This window comes from Ptychodera flava, assembly GCF_041260155.1.
Source record: "Ptychodera flava strain L36383 chromosome 23 unlocalized genomic scaffold, AS_Pfla_20210202 Scaffold_23__1_contigs__length_28996876_pilon, whole genome shotgun sequence".
NCBI classification, from domain to species: domain Eukaryota; kingdom Metazoa; phylum Hemichordata; class Enteropneusta; family Ptychoderidae; genus Ptychodera; species Ptychodera flava.
Genome location: NW_027248277.1, coordinates 15,369,626 through 15,393,708, shown reverse-complemented (window position 1 = coordinate 15,393,708; position 24,083 = coordinate 15,369,626). Strand labels below are relative to the sequence as shown.

Sequence of the window (24,083 nt, the reverse complement as noted above, 5' to 3'; positions counted from 1 at the left end):
CAGTGACAGGACTTGTCCTCCATGCCAGCCTGTGGTCATTTCAGAGCCTGGACTGGCTTCAACATGACCACAGATTGATCTGGCCATAAACTGACCAATGCATTCCTGACTCTATTACCCTAAACATCCGATGACCAGCCCTGTTAAAAACCGTCACCCGCTTGGACCCCAAGACCTATCTCTGTCTTTTATCTGACCTGTCCTCTCAAACACATGGCTTAGTGATCATAGGTTTGTTTTTTCCACTGATACTGCTCTGTAACTGGTCCAGGGACCATAACATTCAATTGAATATGCTATAAATTGACAAATAATCTCTCTTGCATGATAGCAGTCCAAAGAAACTCATCTGTGCTCGTTTTCACACATCAACCAACAAAGGTTGTAACGTACTGTATGTACTTTCAACAGCTCAAGCAGACATAGTTTTTTATGCCAATGTTAATTAACCCTTTGAGCGCCTAAGTTAATTTTTTTCCCTTTATACATTTAAAATATAAACCAAGTAATTTTTTTCAGATTTTTCGGAAATTTTGACAAAAAATTGTAGCTATTGAAAAGTGTTGTCCATTCGGTCCAAAATTACTGAAAAACTTGCAGAAAAATTCATAAAAATTGGTAAAATGTTGCATTAAAATTTTGGTGGGAAAAATTACAGCACTCAAAGGGTTAAAGGTATTGTTTTACGAAATGACAGGTCGTTTTCTCTTAAAATTATTACTGGCTGCCTCAAGGCCAAGGTCTAGTTGTGTACTTTCATACATATGAAAAGCATAATTCATGTGCATGAAAGCACAAATTTCAGTGCCTGCAAGTAGACGAAAACAAGTATTGAAATTTTCATCATGTTGGGAGAAAATCGTTCTTTGGATATTAATTTGCAAATTGCTGATGCCAATACTACTTTCTTTCTTTTTTCCATCCTTTACCTTCCCATCATGCCCCTGTCCCTATGGCTTCTGACAATCCAATAAAGCTTTCTTCATCACAAATTAACTTTCCTGGAGAACAGGATCTCCAAATTATCTGTTTGGCACCAACGTTTGGTACGACCCTGTTGTTGTTTCTGTGGCAGAGTAATGGACCTTATACTCAGAAGTAGGGGTGGAAGCTTTAGGTGCAGGGTGTGCAAAGAATGTATTTCTTTGTCTCCTTGTTCTCAAGCTAAGTTTTACTGGTCCTTTTCTTTTGTGGCTACACAAAATCGACCATGCCATATAAAATGTAAATAATGCATTGGTAAATCTTCTATGTCATTTGCATATGTTTGTCAATTGTACCAAGTGGGCTAATTAGCAGATCACTGAAAACCATTCTCATTTTTCAGGCTGCTCTTGCTTGTAACCGTAGCAACCACTGTACAGCCCCTCTCCCAAGGTGTGGCATGTAGGGCTTTAAATCCATACTAGAAGTTTTAAAGTTTGTTGTTCCGGCTTTCATTATTTAGACATATAAAACAAAGGAAAATTACTCAAAATCTCAAACATTATATATATAAACTGTAGACACACCAGAGTTACTATGATATCAGTGTTGGGTTAGTCCAATGTAAGTACAATGTAAGTGAAAAGTTGGCAAATGTCTGCTCTATAATATAGTAAAACACTTTGAATTAGCTGCATTCTTTTTTAGCAAAATAGGAAACTGAATTGAATAAGAGCTTCTGCAGATGTGCTGCAGCTCAGAAGCTTATATCTGATTGGCTTGATTGTCACTATTTACAGCAACTTGAGGAGTCTGAATTTAGGTTATTGTGTAGCTGATTGGATGTTTAGAAAAGCTTCCAAGACACTGTGCATAGACCCTCATAGTTTAACTAACAAGACACTTTGGCCATAGTTCAGTGATGTATGGAAATGAGTGAATTTGCTGCATCTTAACCCTAAATTCACCACCATGGTTCGATCCAATTTCATTGTTTTCTGTGGTAAAGTTTGACCTATATACAGGAAAATTGGGGGAAAAGGTTAGATTAGTGAACCCTTTACACTGGATAAATCAGCTAAAAAGACAGGTATACTTAAAAATCCATGTTTTACAGTATTTTTTTATCATTGGGATTAGTTGTGTACAGTATAGTGCTACTGCAACCAGGACATGTATAATGCATTTCCCATTTGCTGTTCACATGTCTTCTGGATTCATTAAATAGCAAATTGGGCGTGAACCAATCTTGGTCTGAGACCTCAGACCACTGCAGAGATTTTGTCTCTCCTCTATACTTTTTCGCCATTGTGGCCAGTTTTTATCAGAGCAGTAGGGCTTGCTTGTCACATGGGTAAATTTGTAATCCACTCATGGCTGTTTATTTAACAGTCAGTGAAGCACTTTTGTACAAACACTTGACAGACTAAATCAACAACCGCTTTATGTACACAACACTTCACTGTGGCTACCCAGCCCTGTTCGTACAAACAGGCACATATTCACCTATATTAACTTTGATGTTTGCCGTGACTTTATGCTGCCCTTAACCCTTTGAGAGCTGAAATTTTTCACACCATTTTGCCAATTTTTATAAATTTTTCTTGGATTTTTTTTAATCTTGGGCCGAGTGGACATCTCATTTCATCAACTACACTTTTTTGTCGAAAATTTTGGCAAAAATCTGAAAACAAATTGACTTGGATAGATTTTGTAAAGGCAACAAAAACTTACTTTGGCACTCAAAGGGTTTAACCCTTTCACCCCCAGTTACCTGTATACAGGTCCAACTTTACCATAGAAAACAATGGATTTGGGACAAACCATGGTGGTGAAAGGGTTAAGCTCTTTACTGGATTTTGACCCTCTCACATAATTTGTCATTTCTGAGCAAAAAAGTTAAAACTGATTTTTGGTGAAATCATACTTTCGGTAATGTCCACGATAACTTGCTTGAGTAAAATTGAAATGAAATTTTTGTGTAAGACCATTATTGAATACTTATCAATACTAAGTTCTTATTTAAAACTACTATTATTACAAAATATTTATTTGGCACATGTACCATATGTAGAAAGGTGCTAATGTGACCTCATTGCATTTCTTCAACAAATAATATTAAGTAATATTCTTCACATTAATGAGCAACGAGTTCCTCTCTAAACTGTCTGTGAAAACCAACATTCTGGTTCTCAACACATGGTGTACTATGTCTAAAGCTATCATAATTAAAGTGGACTATAATTTTCTATGGAGGCATAAATTTATCATCGACAGGACCAAAGATAAGTAGGCTATGGTGACATGTCAAGTACTGGGTATTTAACATACTTTTAAAGACCGTACTGAGAAACTGCGGTCAATACTTAGAAGAAAACACTTAAAACTTATTTAAATATTACAGTTATTGTTTATTCAACTGAAGAACAGAAATGTACAAAATAAGTTTTATGGTGTAACAATATTAATATGTTCTTTGTGTTAGTACAATGATTACAGAAAGTAAATGATTACAGAAGGACTCCTCCCATAAGGCTCACCCCTTTCACCACAATGGTTTGGCCCAATCCCATTGTATTCTGTGGCGAAGTTGACCTCTTGTAGTTGCTTTAAAATCCTGACACTAGAGAGAAAGTTTCTCGGAAATCTTGGATTGTGGAAGCAAAATATCTTATTACTGTGAAAATAACTTTATTTTCAGCTTTTGTTTTTTGAAAGCTCCAGAGTGTCCCACATATATGTCGATAGATCTAGAGTTACCAAAAGAACACTGAAAAAAATGGAAATATTTCTCTGTAAATTTTGGAGGAAACAGGTCTGAACTGTCTGATTTTGAGATAGCTTTTCAAAAGAACTGCAACCGAGAGGGAAAATGTTTTGGGTTTCAGAGTATGGTTTGAATTTAATCACCAGTGTCCCATGATACTTATAAGCTTTGGTGTAGAAATAGTTTGAAATATAAACTTATTAAAATAAAATCAAAAATAGGTAAAGTGGTCAGAATTTTTTTTTCTGATGGGGAGAGCGAGTTCACACGCATGTTACTTGATAGCCAATTTGAGGTCTTTAGTTTTTCATGCGATGTTTTAGATTCCTGTTCTTGTATGTCAGACTCTTTTCATACGATTAATCCCAAAATAAATCCCTGAATGCAACCAGATGTCGTTGCGGCAGGAATGGTTGCGGGGCATAACATGACACCTGATACAGCTGTTAGCTAGGATCTGTCATTCAAGCCCATGATGATTTCAGACTAGCAGCTCAACAATCTTGTAAAAAAGAAAAATCACTTGTCTGCTGTTCAACTGTGTTCGAATGTTGTGAACAGAGACTCTAGCTTCTTTGAAAATTAGAAAACTGACAAAAATTTGATATATTTATATTACAGCTTTGTCAATGCCAATAAATTTTGTGATGTACGTCATCCTCCCACATTATTACTGATAATGTATCCGATTATCCAGCATTGTGGCTCAGATGTTTTCTACCTCTACAAATTCACTGACATGACCAGTATTGTGGCCCTAGATGTTTTTACATCTACAAATTCACTGGCATGGCCAAAACTGTAAAATAATAGCAATAATGTACCCTCTCCCAGCCCACAGTGGACTCAAGAAATCTTTGCACTCTATAATAAACTCAGTTTCACCTGGTATTATGTGGTGCAAAGTTTCCTTTTGTCCATTCTTGGCCGGGAGGGGGAACATTACCTAGATATTGTGTGATTATTTTGTCTTCCCAGTTGGTGTGGCTGGGCTGTTGGTCAGATGATCAATCAATCAGGTACAATAGTTGAGTGATTGGAATACTGACTGCTCTACATTCTTGAAAAACTTGATTTTCTGATCCAGTGAAACATTTTGTCATCCAGCTTGTTGAATAAAAAGATAAGTATTCAGTAGCTGCACTTTTTTGTTGATGTTGAAAAAAGTTAGTAGTTTGTGAAATTTCAACAAAAAGTAAAGTTGAATTTTTATCCTGCATGAGACAAAGGAGTGCCAAGAATTTGAACTCTGACCTTGCTACCATGGCAACAGGTTGTATTAATTCCAAAATCCACCCAAACTACTCTGAACTCTACTAATCAATAATTTTTATCTGAAATTTTTCGTAAATCAGAAATGAAGTTGACTTTTCTCTCTCAAACAACAATATTGTGAGGTGATGTCCGCACAGGGCAATCGGTCAGCGATGTTTAGCGGTGACATATAACATCAGTCAGCATCTTAGAGTAATCACTCTCCATGGATATCATGGCTGGTTAACCACAAACCTCAAATCTATAAACCAAATATTGAATACCGACATGCCAAATCCCTGCAAGCCTCTACTCAGTAAAAATAAGGGTTAGCATTAGCCCCTTGACTGCCAAAGAGATTTAAACACAGAAAGAAAAAGCTCACTAGAATTTTGCGGTATTCAAGATATATAGAAATTCATTCAGACACCGGAAATTTCCAACATACATAGTGTCAGGTGTTAATCCTCTGAGCACAAAGTCAATTTTGTTGGATTCATAAAATACACCCAAGTCAAACTGTTTTCAGATTTTTTGCCAAAATCTTGATAAAAAACTGTAGCCAATGAAATGTGATATCCATTGGGTCCAAAATTATCAAAGAAATTGCCGGAAAATTCATAAAAACTGTTAAAATGTCGCAGTAAAATTTTGGTTGGAAAAATTGCAGCATTCAAAGAGTTAATTAAGAAGCCCCCATTTTCAAAATATCACTGTACAGAATTGAATTATAATGCTGTAATGACAAAGGAAATTTCTGAGACGTCATAGTTGCTAGCATCATATCTGGTATATAGATAGGGAGGCCCACATACATTTGCACGTGTTTCTTTGAATAACTTCGATTTTTGATCGAAAAATACACCATAAAGGAATTGAAAAAAATTAAAACAAATTGCATTTTTGAAATCTGCAGAAAAAAATGATTTTATTTCATATTTCTTTTATTTTTATTTTGCTTTGTAAGCCAAAAAATCGGATGTTTAATTTCCAATAAGCTCACTCTGCGTGTACGCGTTCACAGTGTGTTGAACGCGTCCCGTTGTATCCATGATAGATGTCAGGGATATCAGTGAGTTATTTGACAAACTATGGTGGGAATTGAACTAAGAATTCTATTTATTCTAGAAAAATATTGACTCAAAGTCACATTTCAATTAACCCTGAGAAATCAATTAAATGTCAGCTCACTCCATAATTTATTTATGCCGTATTCAAATCAAATTTTCCAAATTTAGCCTTCCTTTGGAACAAACCTGAATCCAACACCACCAATCCGGGATTCTGTTACGGATCACACTGGAACAGGACATGATTTTCCTCTATTAAGATTCTAAAAATATGTCTACACAAGCTCGTCACTGATGAAAATATTCTTGACATGAAAACATTTTTGACATTTGTCACATGTTTGATGGGGATGCATGCTGAACTTTGACCCCTACCGTTGTGTTTCAATGAAAATTAGATAATGTTTAATGCAATATGACATTTATAGATTGATGGGTGATAATATTACAATGAGCTTGAGGATACTTGGATTCAATTTAACCAACCAAAATAGGATAGATATTTTAAACACTTTACTCGGGTCATGTCATGAGAATTCACATCTATTCAAACTTCAAAATCGACACAAATGTGAAAGTAGTAATGATAGCAAGCTGTTATCCTGTTTATGATTTGTATGAAGTTCACACACAGGCAGACTAAAAGGCCAATAATACCAAGTTTTGCTGAGTTTTTCACTATTTTTGTGAACCACAGTTTCTCACTCTACTCCCCATAACATTTTGAGATACACAGTATTCAGCTTGTCAACTCAGCCTGTACAGTGTGTCTACTGTGTTGTTATTGTTGACAAGTGAAATTCTGGTCCGGACTAGAATTCAAATGTAAACAATAACACTGCATTTACACATATAGACGCTTTGTTGACAAGCTAAATAGTTGGTATTTCAACATTATTTTGGGAGTAGAATTTAGGACTTCCAATCAGCATACAAAATAAAAATAATGAAAAAATCATCAATAGTTAACATTACTGGGGCCTTTAAGCATTTTACTGATATCACCTGAACCATAATGATCGTTAGGGCATAGATGATTAATTAATACACATGTCAAACAAAAGTCGTCGCACTCAGATCGCAAATTTGCTTTTTTAAACTACATTCCATAGTTAAGCCTCAAGAGGGGAAAAGTCTGTTTGTGCGAATCAATTACTGTTGAGATTTTGTTTTTGGAATTTTTTTAAGAATTTATCAACAGTTTAACCCTCTTCAATACTATGGTTTAGCCCAACCCATTGTGTCTTCAATGGTGATTGTGGACCTGTTCACTGGGACATGGGGGTGAACAGGTCAAACCCATCACAACCGAATGTAGCAATTTATTCGGGAAAGTTCACATCATAATTTCCTTGTTGGATTGCTGCACTTCCAAACTTTGATTACAAAGCAGGAGGGAGGGGGAGATAAGGTGGGGAGGATATGAGGTCAAATGCGGTGAGTCCCATCTCCGGTGCATATTTCTTCAATGTTCCATGATCCCTTAGCCTTTTGAAGTGTCATCCGGCCAAGAGTTCCTGGTTGTGTACTTCCCATGCATATTTTGCTATCATGACGTCTCATAAAACTTTGGGACACAGGCATAAACTTACGTTTATAGCTCTCATAAGTTTATGTTTGCATGACATATTGTGTAAGTTTCATTCAATTTATTGCTCACACATTTGAAGGTATGAGGTATAGATCGTTTATCAAACATTGTCAATTAAAACAAGTCACACCAGATTTGAATTATCAGTTGTGATTGACACTAAAGATAATTTTCCTATCCATCAAGGCAAGTGACACAAAATGTGAAACAAGTTATCAATTTTATTGATTTTAAAATTTAAATAACATGTGATCGGATTAGGTCAATTCATGTAAATCATGTTTGACATTTTGATTCAGAAATACACACTGTGATTTGAACAGGACAGTTCAGATGACGACATTTAACATTTTGAGTAACATGCGTCGAATTAAATCGGAACCACAAAGCTTACAAGCCATAAATTGCAAATATGTTTGTACATACTCACTAAAATAGGCCAAAAGAAGCAAAAGTTTGTGTATCTCATCCTCACACACATGGATCTAGACTAGCTGTTCCAGGTTAAATATGTGCACACAACAGCTCCGAATGGAGAATTGTTGCCATCTTGAATCAAATTTTTTCATTTGTTTTGTTGCCAGATTTTTTGGTCTAATATCACGGCTTCCCACTGATTTAGGCGGTTTGATTATACTTGTAAATATCATTACATAGCCAGGGCAATCAACATATGACAGATATGAGACCATGATAATGAATTCAAAGAGACCATATGGAAAAGACCATCTTTGTAGTCTGTCCTGTATTACAGTTTAGGGTACCAGTAACAAGGATTCCAGATGACTGTCCATTCCAAACATGATATCACACCAAGTCTAAATCTCTCTTTCCTGTATGTTGTTAGAAGACATTACCACTCTCAATAGAAACAGACTGTTCTCGGGATCAAAGAATCTCAGTTATTTCAATAAAAAAAGATACCACACAGCAATCACAAGGATGTCAAAGTTGATGAGATTTGACCAATTTTCATTCTAACAGGAAAAACCGTGTTTCTTTCCTCTCAATTTATAGTAATTTTTTTTTCTCAATAAATCTGGCTTAGCACTTTTACCCACTCTCTCTCCCTCCCAACCTTCATTTCTCTATGTATCTCCCCCCCATTTCTGTATGTATAAGTCCAACTTGAACACAGCAAACCAGAGATTTGTACCAAAATTTAGAATGACAGGGGTGTAATCACTTCTCATGGTCTGTATCACTTCATTCTACTGAGCTCAAAATTCCTTGAGTGGCTGGTGTAAAGGGAAGTGGGCTTTGCTTGGCCTGGTTTCCGGCGGCAACCCAATTAATCTCCCATCGGGGACTATCATATGTCAGATTAAGGTAGTAACAAACAGTGTAGCTACTGATTAACCTTGGTTGTCGTGGTGATCTACAACAAAGAGCCCCCTAAGTTGGCAGATTTTGTGTTCCATAGGGTTTCAACTCCTGCAAACATATATATTAGTGTCAGTATTATCTTACTTAAGTAGGCTGTCTGACCAGAGTTTTGTTACTTTGGCAGTTTGTGTGTTTTATAGGAAGCACATTGTTAGCAGGGTGAAGCAATGTAATCCTTGGTACCCACTGTTTCAGCTGTATCTCCACACACATAGTAAAATATGATGAGGATGTACTTAAGTCTCTTTGTGTCAGGGGTTAACCCTTTCACCACCATGGTTCGGCCAAACCCCATTGTTATCAATGGTGATTGTGGACCTGTTTACTGAGAATTGGGGGTGAACAGGTTGAAATATTACCACATGTGAGAAAGTTTGACTTTTACTTCTTGAGTATTGTTGTCAAGGTTTAAAGTAGAAGACTTTGCTACACATGGAAATGTTTCCACCAACTTAAAAGTGCAAGCCTTGTTCACCAAGAACTCCTTCCACGGGCAAAAGTTGACTATTATAGAAGGAGGAACGGATGAAAGGGCCATTGTGAAACTCAAACTCTGTATCTTTTGAATTTTATAGCTCTACAATGTAGGACACGATTGCCAAAAAAAGCACATGTAGATGTGTTTCTTTGGGTAAACTTCAAGCTAGTTTTGGTTGTGCTCATTTTTTTTACCTTGCAGATTTTTATAAATGTAAAAACCCAATATCATGTAAACTTTTTTCATGAACTAACTTTTGTGTATGAGGGCGCTATACACTCTGATAGGTTCATCAGAGTACTGAGACTTTGCCAGGTACAAGAAATGTCCTGCTTTTGCCACTTGAGGGCGCTGTAAGACAATCACTATCAGCTTGAATGAATGCACTCTCTTTTTTTTTCATGTAAAAAAAAAAATGAATGAATGCACTCAAAGAAGAAGAGTTGTTGATTTTACGCTAAATTATCAAATCTGGTTAGACTTGAGATTACAGGGTGTGTCTTTAACGGATAACAAAATTAAGTAATCGTTTGCTTTCTTTTAACTGCCCAATTTTAGATTAAATCACTTTAATCACTTTATTGCATAACAACACACTTTGGAAAGTGCAGTATGCAAGAACAAGATTGTTCCTCTATACATGTTGTATTTGCTTTATGCAAAGCATGATGTCATGTTTATGCTAGTCATATCTGTTATCAATGCTTTCTTTCATTAATTTTTTTTTTATCAATTTTCCGAAAAAAGAACACATTTCTCACTTTATCCTACATTTGTCTTCCCAGTTTGAAGGCTGCGCCAAGGCCTATTCAAGATTGGAGAATTTGAAGACTCACTTGCGATCTCACACTGGGGAACGGCCGTATGTCTGCGAGCACGAGGGATGCCACAAAGCCTTTTCCAATGCATCAGACAGGGCCAAACATCAAAACAGAACACACTCCAATGCGGTAAGCCTGTGTCTTCCTGTATTTTATGATATGCAATTAAATCTTTAGAATTGAAATTACTCAGAAAACTGCTTACCCTAAGGAAATTGGTCTCACAAAGTTCTTGAAGTTTGTAAAGTCATAATCTTCATTGTTCCAGTGATACATGCCGTAGAATTTGAAGTGTTTAATTATTTGTTCTGTACTCAAGGAGATTCTTAAGAAGCCTTGCGGACAAATATTCAGACTTTCAAAATTTTAGGATACTTTTCTGATCACCTGCTTGTTGCGACTCATCGTGAAACTTCTTGAAAATGAAGTTTCACCATATTTGTGTAAAATTAGCAAATTTAATATTTCTAATAGTGTTTACACAGAGATATGAGACCATTTTGAATTTCAAATATTGACATTAAAAAAGTAGTGAAAATAACTTTGAAAGTGACAGCTACAACTCCTTAATTTGTCTCTTTTTTGCATTCAACTTGACAAGTTGTGTGTCTCAGTTTTTGATTAACCCTTTCACCACCATGGTTTGTCCCAAATCCAGTGTTTACTATGGTAAAGTTGGACCTGTATACAGGGAACTGGGGGTGAAAGGATTAAGGTTGCACAGCTATACTCATCATGGAAATCTGTTTTTATCTTATCAGAAACCCTACGTATGTAAGGTTCCCGGCTGTACCAAGAGATACACTGATCCCAGTTCACTGCGGAAACATGTGAAAACAGTACATGGGCCAGAAGCCCATGTGACAAAGAGGCACAAAGGTGACCGAAAGCCAGATGCAGGGAGTGGGTCACAGGGTCAAGGTCATCACCATGGCAACAAGGGTGAGAAATCAGAGCACAAGGTTGATGTGGCAAAAGTCGACGAGTGTCTCAGTGTCAAACCGATCAAAGTGAAACCAGGAGACAAAAAGTCGGTAAGTGGTGGTAGTGAAAAACTCACTCAGGTTACCCTTTCACCATCATGGATTGGCCCAAACCCATTGTTATTAATGGTGAAAGTGGACCTATTCACAGGGAAGTAGGGGTGAACAGGTTAAAGGAATACCCACATCAGCAACCAAATCATATAGACCTAAAGATAGCACAGTTGACATTTATAAAAAGGACCTGTCTTTACTACTTCATTTTATGAACCTGCCCCAGTGGAATTTACATGTGTTCGTCTGCAGAGCAGATTAAAAAATAAATGTCTGTGATTTGTTTTTGAATGCTCATAGCATAGATGATACTTAGCTAAAGGTGTTCAGTGTTCCCCCCAGAATTTTCCGGCAGAGTGGTGGCTAATTTGCATAACAATACATATAATTGTTATGTGGTAGTGAGTTTCTATTGTTTACTAAAAATTAAAGAGTGGAAGCCACCAGTCTACAATTGCTCTGCGGAGAACACTGGTATTGTTATGGAAAGAATCAGATTTTTGGCGCATTCACATTCCCGATTCTGTCTTCAGTCTCCACAGCCAGTGTGCAGCTCCTCGCCTCACGATGACAGCGGCGTCGAAATGAACATGCACAGCGACAGTCTCGGCGACCTCACCACGATAGAAGACAGTAAAATCAGAGACCACAGAGTTTCCAGTAGCAGTCGTCATGACATCGAAGTGGCAGGCGACGGATGTGTTGTCACGACAACGCAGACCCACAATTCACACGTGGCAATCAAGAAGACAATCGCAGGCAAAAAAGTTAGGGCGCCCTCTATGGTTGGAAGATTGTCGCAAAAAGTTACCAATTCCATTCCGTCTGTACCAAACTTACCAGCAATTGTCTCTAGCAGTAAGTACTTTACCTTAACTTGGTTAGAGAGTCAGAAAATATTATATCTTAGTCTTTCATTTTAAGCTAGAATGCACCTTGGGGACAAATATTTCGCTTAAACTTTAAGAATACGATTTTGGTATACCTCTTGTAGGGGCTCACTTTGACCCTCTCACCCCCCAGTTCCCTGTGTACAGGTCCAACTTTACCATAGAAAACAATGGATTTGGGACAAACCATGGTGGTGAAAGGGTTAAAGCTCCAAAGTAAATATAATCTTAACAGGCTCATTTTGTGACAAAAATTTAACTTTCCCCATAGAGTTTAACACAGTGATGGCGGCCATTTTGAATTTGAAGAGTCGGTAAACAATATGTAATTAGTTTCTATGCTACCAAATTTTGCACAACAATTCCTGATTTTTATGCTCAATTCTGAAAGTATCATTGAAAGTTCCCCTACTGAAAGCTTAAATCTTTCAATTTCCCTGCACAGCGTACTACCTGAAGGTAACAACTAGCAATTAAAAGTTGAAGAAATCTGTTATGAACCAGTAAACAATTTGAGTAATTTTAGGTCATTGAATTCCTAGTCAATACAAGTTTGTATCACTTGAAAAAAGCTGAGCAAAGATTCTGTCTGCAAAATGTATCCACTTGAATAGGGAGAACATAATTATTGATTTGCAATAAGAGAGACTTGCAATATCAAATTTAGAGCAAATTTTTTGGAACAAAACATTCAGTTTGTCTTCTTATAAAATCTTTTAAGTGACAAAAATATAAAAACTTTTGCAATTAGCTGATTTTGACCTCAGTCACATAGTTTCTTGTTTTCATATCACTTTGATAACTTAAATTATATTTAAATCAATTTAACTGTTTGAAAATAAAAAAATCGTGTCTCATTTTATGTTAACTCAGATAACAGTTCATGTTGACATTTTGTCCCAATATTATTACTTCAAACAAACTCGTCTTGACGTCAGTCAGCTCATAAAAATAACATTGAACATGAAATATTTACAAGCAAATTAAACTCTCGCCATTTCAACGTGACAAGGACTACAAGGAACAGTAAAATGAAAAATACATTATTTTTTTTTACCATTAATGTAGCATTGGCAAAGTTGTTAATTTTCATACAAGAATGAAGACTGCGAGATATAGAATTGTACAAATACTTATTTTCTTTGGTAATGAGTCATCTAATTTACATACATTTGCATATTAATTTGCCTAAATGAGTATCATTATGATATACTTAAAGCATATTTTATAAGTTCATCCTCAGTTTCATTTTTAGCTACTATAGACTTTAGTCTATAGAAGCTATTGGGATGGGTATCCGTCCGGCGTCCGTCGTCAGTCTGTATGTATGTATGTATGTATGTATGTATGTATGTATGTCCGTTTGTGAGGCGTCCGTCCACTCAAATATCTTGAGAACCGCAGTACTTACTGATTTGATATTTGTTGTGTAGATGAAAAATATGATTTTGAGAAACTATTTTTTTTAATTGTTTGATATTGTTGAAAATAGGCAAATTAATGCCAAAAAAGGTGTTTTTGGTAAAAAATCTTCTTCTTCATAACCGCTGGTCAGACAGCTTTGTTATTTGGTATACAGGTCCCTAGGGGTAACCCAACTTAGATTTGTTCAAATTGTGATGAAATATGCAAATGTGTATTTTTAAGGAATTTTTTTGTCATTTTTGGTCAAAATTTGACTTACATTGTATGTAATTGTTGTACTGTATAAACCCTATCAATTCACCCAGAAAAAAATAATTAATATGATTTTAAATAATTGAATTAATTAGGAAATCATCAAAGCCAAAATAATTTTAGTGTGGAATTATCAGAAAGTTCAACTTTTTTTGACAGTTCATAGTGAAATGCTTACCATCTTGGAGGATTAAAACATGTAAAGGCAACTTTCCTGAATCCCAACTTTGATATATTCTGAACCACCATTTATGTTATCTAAAAGAAATTGCTCATAATAGCTTGTCATGATAGGGTGGTCAAATAAATAGAGATAGAGAAAGTTCTAATTTCCATTTATGGTTGACTTAGTAAGGATAAAATAAGATTACTTTTTGAGGAAAAAAATAGAGTGGTCAATTAAAAGTGGTCAAAGTGATAGGGTTTTTAGCTACTATAGACTATAGTCTATAGAAGCTATTGGGATGGGTATCCGTCCGGCGTCCGGCGTCAGTCTGTATGTATGTATGTATGTATGTATGTATGTATGTATGTATGTATGTATGTATGTATGTCCGTTTGTGAGGCGTCCGTCCACTCAAATATCTTGAGAACCCCAGTACTTACTGACTTGATATTTGTTGTGTAGATGAAAAATATGATTTTGAGAAACTATTTTTTTTAATTTTTTGATATTGTTGAAAATAGGCAAATTAATGCCAAAAAAGGTGTTTTTGGTAAAAAATCTTCTTCATAACCGCTGGTTAGACAGCTTTGTTATTTGGTATACAGGTCCCTAGGGATAACCCTACTTAGATTTGTTCAAATTGTGATGAATATGCAAATGTGTATTTTTAAGGAATTTTTTGTCATTTTTGGTCAAAGTTTGATTTACATTGTATGTAATTCTTGTACTGTATAAACCCTATGAATTCACCCAGAAAAAAATAATTAATATGATTTTAAATAATTGAATTAATTAGGAAATCATCAAAGCCAAAATAATTTTAGTGTGGAATTATCAGAAAGTTCAACTTTTTTGACAGTTTATAGTGAATTGAGGATTAAAACATGTAAAGGCAACTTTTGATATGATTATCTGAACCACCATTTATGTTATCTAAAAGAAATTGCTCATAATAGTTTGCATGATAGGGTGGTCAAATAAATAGAGATAGAGAAAGTTCTAATTTCAATTATGGTTGACTTGGTAAGGATAAAATAAGATTACTTTTTGAGGAAAAAAATAGAGTGGTCAATTAAAAGAGTGGTCAAAGTGATAGGGTTTTTATGGTAAAGCTGGGCTGTAAGATTCCTCATGTGCTATTTATAGCAATTATGCAATCTGTGTAAACAGTGCAATGAAAGTGTAACATGATTCCATATAATGCTTTTGATGACCTTGAACTTCTTAAGTTTCAAACATTTGTCTCTTTAATGTGCTTTCTCTGAGTACCTACAGTCTCAACTTATTCAACAGAACTTACTTACAATGTTAATTAATTTGAAAGTTAAAATGGGCTTGGTTAATAGGATGAAAATACTGATATTAAAAGATAACCAGCTCAAGATTCTTTATAACCTGACAGATATGCTGTTTTTTATGACGTAAATCTTGATTTAAGCAAGTCTTGTTTACTTTAATTAGAATGTAATTAACTCTCGTTTATTTGCTACTATAGACTAATATAGTCTGATGAAATATGCAAATCTGTATTTTAATGGAATTTTTTTCCATTTTTGGTCAGGCCATCCTGAAATGAGCTATCAAAGATATCCACCTTCTTCATCAATACATGTGTCACAAAAGGTTATTCTCTACATAACACAGCAGAGCTCTGTCAACTGTTGAGTCGCTTGTTTTGTCGAAAACCGCTGGTCAGACAGCTTTAATATTTGGTTTACAGGTCCCTAGGATGACCTTAGTGAGATAATTTCATGCAGTCAGGAAATACTTAATTTTGTATCCATGTCTATAGTAGCTTCAGGGACTTTGGCCCTATGTTTTTTTTACTGGCCTTGCTTCAAAACACTATATATAGTTTTCAGGAAATCCTTCAAACTTTTATACCACGTTTTGTTTTCTTGATAGCCTTCAATTTTTATACCACATTTTGATCTCCTAGAGAGGTTTCACACAAAGGTGACTGCACCATCAGCAGGCTTCAGACAAAGTCCAAAATAGCTTTTGAAATTAATGATGTAGTAGCTGATACAAATCACGGTGAGAAGGTACAGTGTAAAATGAACTGACTGATGTAAATGTTCTGCTTTTCACTCTGGTTTGACAACTACTGGATAGTACTCTGAGGTTGGTTTGGTGGATTTGTGATTTGCAAATTCTGCATTTCAGCAACACTTAAATTTTTGACATTGGCAACCAGTTATATAGTTCCAGTAGTGTTTTTTTTTACGAAATAGGCAGGGCTCGACAAGAAACATGGTAATTGTGATGATAGCAATGCCGTCATGACATGTGATGCCTTTTCAGTTGTGACCTATGTTTATGTTTTTAATTTCAACACTAATTGCTGTTTCACCCACTTTTTTGAAAACACTAGAAAAGTACAAAGCATGGTGGTCATGAATGGATCACTGTTATTGGTCAACTCTGTTGCCTTTAAGTCTTGATAGATGAAACTCAAAACTGAACTGAGGCAACATACAATAAATACATTTTTACAGATCCAACAAGTATTCTTTCTCTATTCAGCTTCAATATTTACTCATTTATTGTTTGTTTATTTATTTATTTATTTATTTATTTATTTATTTATTATTTATTTATTTTCATTTACAACAGCTGCCCCAGTTAGTGATAGGAGCCCATCTCAAAGGACAGGACTCATAAAACATACACCGGATTCTGCACGTTGCGGCAGTGGATTTTCGTACGACAGCCTCGGTCGTAGACGAGACAGCAATACAAGTACAATCAGTTCATATTACAGCAGTCGTCGGTCATCTGAAGCTTCACCATTCCCTTTCAGTCAGTTTTCAAGTCGACGATCTAGCGAGGCCAGCTCTTATCCAGGGCGTCGTGGTTCTGAAGCGTCACAGGCTTCCAATAGGTTGAGCGTGTTGGGGTCACCGTACGATCCTATTTCGCCGGGGTCATCTCGTAGATCAAGCGGTGCAAGCGGACTAAACGCACCAACTGGACTGCCAGGGCTTACAGTGGCACAACAACGCCGACTGCAAGCCAAGTTTTACCAAGCGACACATCAGGGACCAATGGGTGACGAGTCATGTGCTCCATCGCCAGTTCCTCCGGGTTGGGGGACGCGACGTGACAGTGAGGGCGGTGTTAGTCTCCCGCCGCGCACGCCACTGCCACATGAAGTACCAAGGACTGGTTTTAGGAGATCTAGTGATCCTGTGCGGGCCATCCACACACCTGTGAAAGTTAATCTGCCTCGCTACAGCAGCATGAATAACGTTCACACAAGCTTGCAGGCCCAAGCTATGAAAAATAGCAGTCGCAATCTCTACTCGCCGCAAATGAATCCATACAAAACGTTGCCAGATATCGGCTACAATCGCTACTCGTCACCCAGACCTCCGAGCATCGCAGAAAATGTTCCCATGGAGAGCATGGAAACTGCAGAAGGCCTGGCAGACTCGCAGGAGGGCGGGCTTGGTGAGCGTTATGTGGGAAACGACATGGTCCTACCGGATGAGGCGGCCAAGTTCATTTCAATGCAGGAGGAGAGTCAGCGGCAGCGGCGCCAGGAGCGCATACGACAGCAGATGGAGATGCAGAAACAGCAATACAGACAGATGCAACTGCAGCAGAATGCGCAGCAACAGCAGCAGCAGCAGCAACAACCACCGCAGCAAAACTTTGGAAATTTCCCGAACGGTTCTGCTCAGCCTGCGGCACCTCAAATGCCATCTCCGCAGTCGAGTTCGGTTCAGGACAATCAACAGCAGCCTTACAATCAGGTGATCATGACGCAGCAACAGAGCTGTATGCAGTTCCAGCAGGAGCAGGCGCAGATGTACAATGCCTCCGAGCAGTACGTCAACGAGGTCAACATGCAACAGTTCTCAGAGCAGCAGCCGCCATTGCCCACACAACCCATCGCCATGGAAACATCACCCGACAACGATCAAGTGTCCAGCACCGTCGACACCTGTCAGTTGCTGAGCCCGTCTAGCGACGTCATCAACTACGAGGACCTAATGGTTGAAGGTATGGGGGCGCTCTCAACCGAGAACTTCGGTCAGATGCAGAATTTTTCCCAACCTGGGAACATGGACCCTAACCTTATGAATATGCAAATGATGCACGACCAGATACCCAATCAGTACAACATGCCACCTGGGATGACAGGAGCTCCTGCCCAATCACCGATGGTGCCAGGGAACAGCGCCACCTCTAACATGGTAATCAATGATATGAATTCTACGCTTTCTTCGCTGGCAGAAGAAAACAAGTATCTAAATTTGATGTCGTAGCCAAATCAAGGGACGGTCGGGTGAAAAAATAATATCAATCGGTATCATTATTCTTAACAAAAAGAGCTCGATTAGATTTTGAGAGGAAAGTGAAAAAAGTGTACAAACCTTTGGAAAGGAATATTCCTGCACTGAGCAATCTTGAAGTGTGATTTGTTTTTGTTATTACATCAAAGTGACATTCAGTATGGACACAATGCTTTATAAGAAAGACGACTGCTTTTTCAGCTTTTACAAACTCTTCATCCTCTGTATCAAATCAAAACTAATCAAAAAAGTTTTTTTGGAGCATTTTTATCAAAACCGAGCACTAACCTGCAATGAAAGGGGTTTACAAACCGGAGTATCAGGTTCCAAAGCAACTTCACTGCCTTATCTTGTGTGAACTTTGACATTGGACTTCAACTTTGACCTTTTAGGGTCACTATTCTGTGTGCTCCGTTTAACTGATACAGGGTCAGACATGAGTATTGCCATGACAACCATAACTTTCTATCGTAATTCAGGTCAGACTTTCTTGTAGACATTAAGTATGTATTCAAAATATCTTCTAAAAAATTGGTATTTTCCGTTTTGTTACAAAATATCGAAAATGTTGTAAACAGACTGCTAAGATTTTCACAGAAATCGAGCAACTATTAAGCAGAGAATTGAATTCAAAATTCTATAGACTATCGGCTTTGGACTGCGATGACCTTCAACCCTTACATTCTCATCCAATAGCATTTCAAGGATTCATGGACATGCTTTGCATATGTACGGTGACCTTCAACCCTTACACTCTCATCCAATAGCATTTCAAGGATTCACCGACATGCTTTGCATATTTACAGGCATTTTTTACCGCAAGAACAATCATATCAGACACAATCTTCCCACATCTTGAGATTTTGCTGTTTGTAGCAGTTTGCCATGTAGTTTCTCACTACATGAAAAGAATGTTGGTGGGAAATTAACCTTTTGAGTGCCAAAGTCAATTTTCGTCGCCTTTAAAAAAATATCAAGTCAATTTTTTTCAGATTTTTGGCAAAATTTTGATAAAAAACTGTAGCTGATGAAATGTGATGTCCACTCTGTTTAATATTATCAACGAAATTTCAGAAAAATTCATGCGAATTGGTAAAATGTTGCGCTAAAATTTTGGTGGAAAAAATAACAGCACTCAGAGGTTTCAAGAAATCCTACATTCTGGAAAAACCTTAAGAGACTTAAGTGCACATTATCAAAGGTGAAGTGTACATATCAAGGTCATTGTCAAAGAAATTTGACAAAAAATTGTGAATACCAGAAATAATTCTGTGCATAAAAACAGCAATCAAAAGTAACAACAGAATACTTTTTCAAGGTCCAATTTCAGTTCACAGCATTTGGTTGGTCTTTATCTGCTCACCCCCATTTCCTGTAAACAGGTCCACAATCACCATTGAAAACAATGGGTTTGGGCCAAACCATTTTGGTGGAAGGGTTAAAATAATGTAGACCTCAGGCTTAAAATGATAATCGACATGGCATAACATTGTGCCATCAAAGCAGGGTATTTGTTACAAGAAAATGTACATTCATGTAGGATACAGTTTTTACACCGTTCTCATCATTTTAGGTGAACATTGTTAACATAGTCCGTCAAAGGACTTTGTCTTTACTCTCACACTGTGTCAAACTTTGATTTCCTGATCACCCCAAATTTCCTGTAAACTGGTCCACAATCACCATTGATAACAATGGCTTTGGATCACACCATTGTGGTGAAAGGGTTAATTTTTCTTGACTGTGACATTACAGATATGTTATTCAATGACTAAGAGCTTGTTAACTTTATTCCATAGTTAATTTATTTAGCTGCAGCATGGCACATGAACCTAAACATTTCCCTCTGTTTGTAAATGCAGTGCTCTGGTTTTTATGACGGTACACATGGTACTTGTGTACTTACATGCAACCTACCTTGGAATTAGAAAACCTTGTTCACACAGTCAATCAGGGAACTGTTTATTCTGCATGTGTAAACATTTATGTGCGCCGATTATCACAGAAAAAGATGAAATTTGCTCAACAAGTCAAATTCCGGTCTGTACCTTTAGAGATGTGACTCCAATTTTGAAAATATGAAGATGAAAATCCGCTGCCTGTTTTGACGTTTACGAATCATTCTTTTCCTCAAATATTACACCTTGCAAAAAAAAGAAAGGAACATTGAATTTTTGTGAAAGGGAATGTGTCAACTCTACTTGCCAAGCAAGTGACCTGTAGACATAGGTTAAAGGTTAGAGGTCACATACCATATACGGATCATGGAAAAAATATCTCAACATCATTGCCAATGGAAAATGCGCTGAATAAAGTTTTAGTGAGAAACTTTGGATTCAATGAAATAAGATGTTTTCTCAGGAAAATATTGAATTTGATTTTTGGAAAAAAATTTTGATTTGGAGGGTTTTTGTTTAAAGTTGGATTTTTATGCTTAGTTTTCTACCAGAGTAGAATATTTGCAGAAAGATGGAATTTAATGGTGTTTGCCAAAATTGATTTTAATTGATAATGCAATAATGACTAACTGAATTTGACAAAAAATAGCTTTTTTACAAAGGTAGAATGACATGATTTTGTTTTTTTGAGAGATAATTGTTAGTTTTTACAAGTGAAAATACCAAATTACGTTTATTTTAAAATCAGTGTAGGTTAAGTAGTAATTTTAAAATAATTGTATTCAGTTTTTTTTCAATATCTATCCCTCCAGTGTTTTATCTACCCTTTAGCAAAGTAGTCCTGTCTATAGACTTGGTTTATTTTTTGTCGTATGTAGGACTGAACCATTGTAATCATGGGGGTGAAAGCTTTACAAGTGATGACAAGTCAGACTACTATTGTCTTGCCTTAGACGTGCAAAGAAATTTGTTTCATGTATAAAGATTTTCTTGTATTTTACTATATTAGAACTTTATGGTATTTTTTTTATTTTACGCTAATTCTCAATGTACTTCCACACTTTGCAGTGACACAGCTGTTACCAGTATAGGTCAAAGGTCACTTTTGGTAGTCAAAGGTTATGTATGGAAATGAGGCTGTTTAATTTGCCTTTGATTGTAGATCATGTTGGAATTTCATTCCATCAATTTGTGAAGAAATTTTGCAATATGGAGAAAAAGTCCCCAGGAACTGAAATGCTTTCCTGCTACTACAAATGGATTGCCACAAAAATCTGCATGTCCATTGCCACAAAATTTGTGTGACCAAATTCTTGTATATAGCTGTAAACCTTCCTCATACCTTCCGACACTTCAGAGACCTGATATGAATTGTAAGTCTGGTCAATTCTGTATTGAAGCGCCCTCAGGCGATACCAGCTCAGTTTCTTTCCTTTTACTTTCCAAATGTTGTGAGGATCATGAATATTCATATCACTGGGACTAAAGAAATGTACGAGCACTCTGTGACAAGCAATGAATATCCCTTTGTATTCATGACAGCTATAGGTAGTTAGACCTGTAATTGAGTGGAACATTTTTACAGAGTGATTTTGAGTTGAACCATTTAATGGCAACTACCTGTAGTCAACTTTATTTTCTTCATCTTAAATTAAATGTTTTTCTTCACAAGTGAATTAAGTTTAGATTTCAGCCTTTTTTATGTATTTATTTCTTTTTCATGTAACATTGATGTCATATCTCTGCACGATATCACCAAGCAGTTTTTGCAACCTTGGTAAATTTAACCCTTTGAACCCAGCTTGGAAAAAAATGTTTGTATGATGTCATAGGTCACCAGGAGGTCAGGGTGCAAAGGGTCAAAGATGTTGCATGAAGTATTGTGCTCATTATTAAGTAACTGTCTGCCATTTTGTTGTCAATTTAAAAAGATAATCATGCAACATTTCCGACTTGTAGTTTTATCCATTGTGCATTGTCATCCCTTTGGAAAAGTGGAATATTCCAAATTGAATTTGTGAGAAAGGTGCCACATTGTATGCTTGTCTGTTTGTTGGTTATTTCTCTTCACTAAGTGCCTTCTCTTTGTACTGTCAGTTTGTATTTCATGACAATGCGAATTGTCTATTTTATTAAAAATTCTATTTATGCATACATACAAGTTCATTGTCCAATATTTAAACTGTTTGTGTGTGTGTGTGTGTTTGAGTGTAGAAAATTTCACTTGGAATTTCTGTAATGTTTGTTAAAATATTCAGGACACACAAGCATTATTGTTTGGCATTAATCTTGCAAGACTGAAGAAAACAGTCCACACGGTCACAGGAAAATTTTACAAATTACATGTGCCTAGGTGGTCTGGTTGTTGGAGGCTCTTTAAGAAACCCCTTATTGTGTTTATGTGAAGATTTTGTCCAGTGGGCTTCAGATGAGCAGTAGATCCTCACATATTATCAAATTTGACCCATAATCAACAATTTTACAAATAAATATGTCCCGGGGAGGGGGGTCCTGGGTGTTGCTTTACGCCCCCTAAGTCAACCCACATGTTTTTAGTCCCCGCGGACGAAGTCCGGCGGGGACTTATATATTGGGTCCCGTCCGTCCATCCGTCCGTCCGTCATCAACAGTTTCTCGGACACTGCAAACTAATTTTGTTCAAACTTGGCACAAAGGCATAGCACTATGACCTACAGATGCACATCAATTTATTTTGTGATACGATCCAATATGGGCGCGTGGCGGCCATTTTGTTGCGATTTTTCATGTCTTTGGACCATAACTCAGACATCCTTGAGAACATTCTGCTCAAACTTGGCACAAAGGCATAACATTATGGCTTTCCTTTCCATGTACAATTATTTTGCGATATGTTTCAATATGGGCGCGTGGCGGCCATTTTGTTGCGATTTTTCATGTCTTTGGACCATAACTCAGACATCCTTGAGAATATTCTGCTCAAACTTGGCACAAAGGCATAACACTATGGCTTTCATATGCATGTCAAATTATTTTGCGATATGTTTCAATATGGGCGCGTGGCGGCCATTTTGTTGCGATTTTTCATGTCTTTGGACCATAACTCAGACATCCTTGAACAGATTCTGTTCAAACTTGCCACAAAGGTATAAACTTGCACAAAGGTATAACACTATGGCCTACATATGCATGTCAAATTATTTTGTGATACAATCCAATATGGCCACGAGGCGGCCATTTTGTTTGCGATTTTTTGTGTCTTTGAACCATAACTCAAAGATCCTTGAACCGATTCTGTTCAAACTTGACACAAAGGCATAACACTATGTCCTACATATGCATGTCGAATTATATTGCGATACGATCCAATATGGGCGTGAAGCGGCCATTTTGTTGCGATTTTTCATGTCTTTGAACTATAACTCAGACATCCTTGAACCGATTCTGTTCAAATCTGGCACAAAAGCAAAACATTATGTCCTTCATATGAACACCAATTTACTTCGTGATATGATCCAATATGGCCAACAGGCGGCCATATTTTTGCGATTTTTTCATGTCTTTGAACCATAACTCAAACATCCTTGAACCAATTTGGTTCAAACTTGGCACAAAGGCAAAGCACAATGGCATACATATGCATGTATCAATTAAGCTTGCGATAGGATCCAATATGGCTGCAGAACTGCCATTTTGTTGGAATTTTGCATGTCTTTGAACCGTAATTCAAAGGTCATTACACCCATTTTGTCCAAACTTGGCACAAAGATCAAGCACTATGGCATACATATACATGTCAATTTACTTTGTGACATGTTCCAATATGGCTGCCAGATTGTCATTT

The 24,083-nt window shown here is 36.8% G+C and overlaps 1 protein-coding gene across 1 annotated transcript in view; it reads left to right on the top strand.

Moving 5' to 3' along the window:
• LOC139123419 (zinc finger protein GLI3-like) overlaps positions 1-22,414 on the top strand; it is an 83,792-nt gene extending 61,378 nt beyond the window's left edge. Inside the window, exons 10-13 of the mRNA XM_070689558.1 lie at positions 10,256-10,420; positions 11,053-11,325; positions 11,862-12,186; positions 16,678-22,414. Of these exons, the coding sequence (XP_070545659.1) occupies positions 10,256-10,420; positions 11,053-11,325; positions 11,862-12,186; positions 16,678-18,335 (2,421 nt within the window). The 3' untranslated portion in view covers positions 18,336-22,414. The remainder of the gene's footprint in view (positions 1-10,255; positions 10,421-11,052; positions 11,326-11,861; positions 12,187-16,677) is intronic.
• The last annotated feature ends 1,669 nt before the right edge of the window (positions 22,415-24,083 follow it).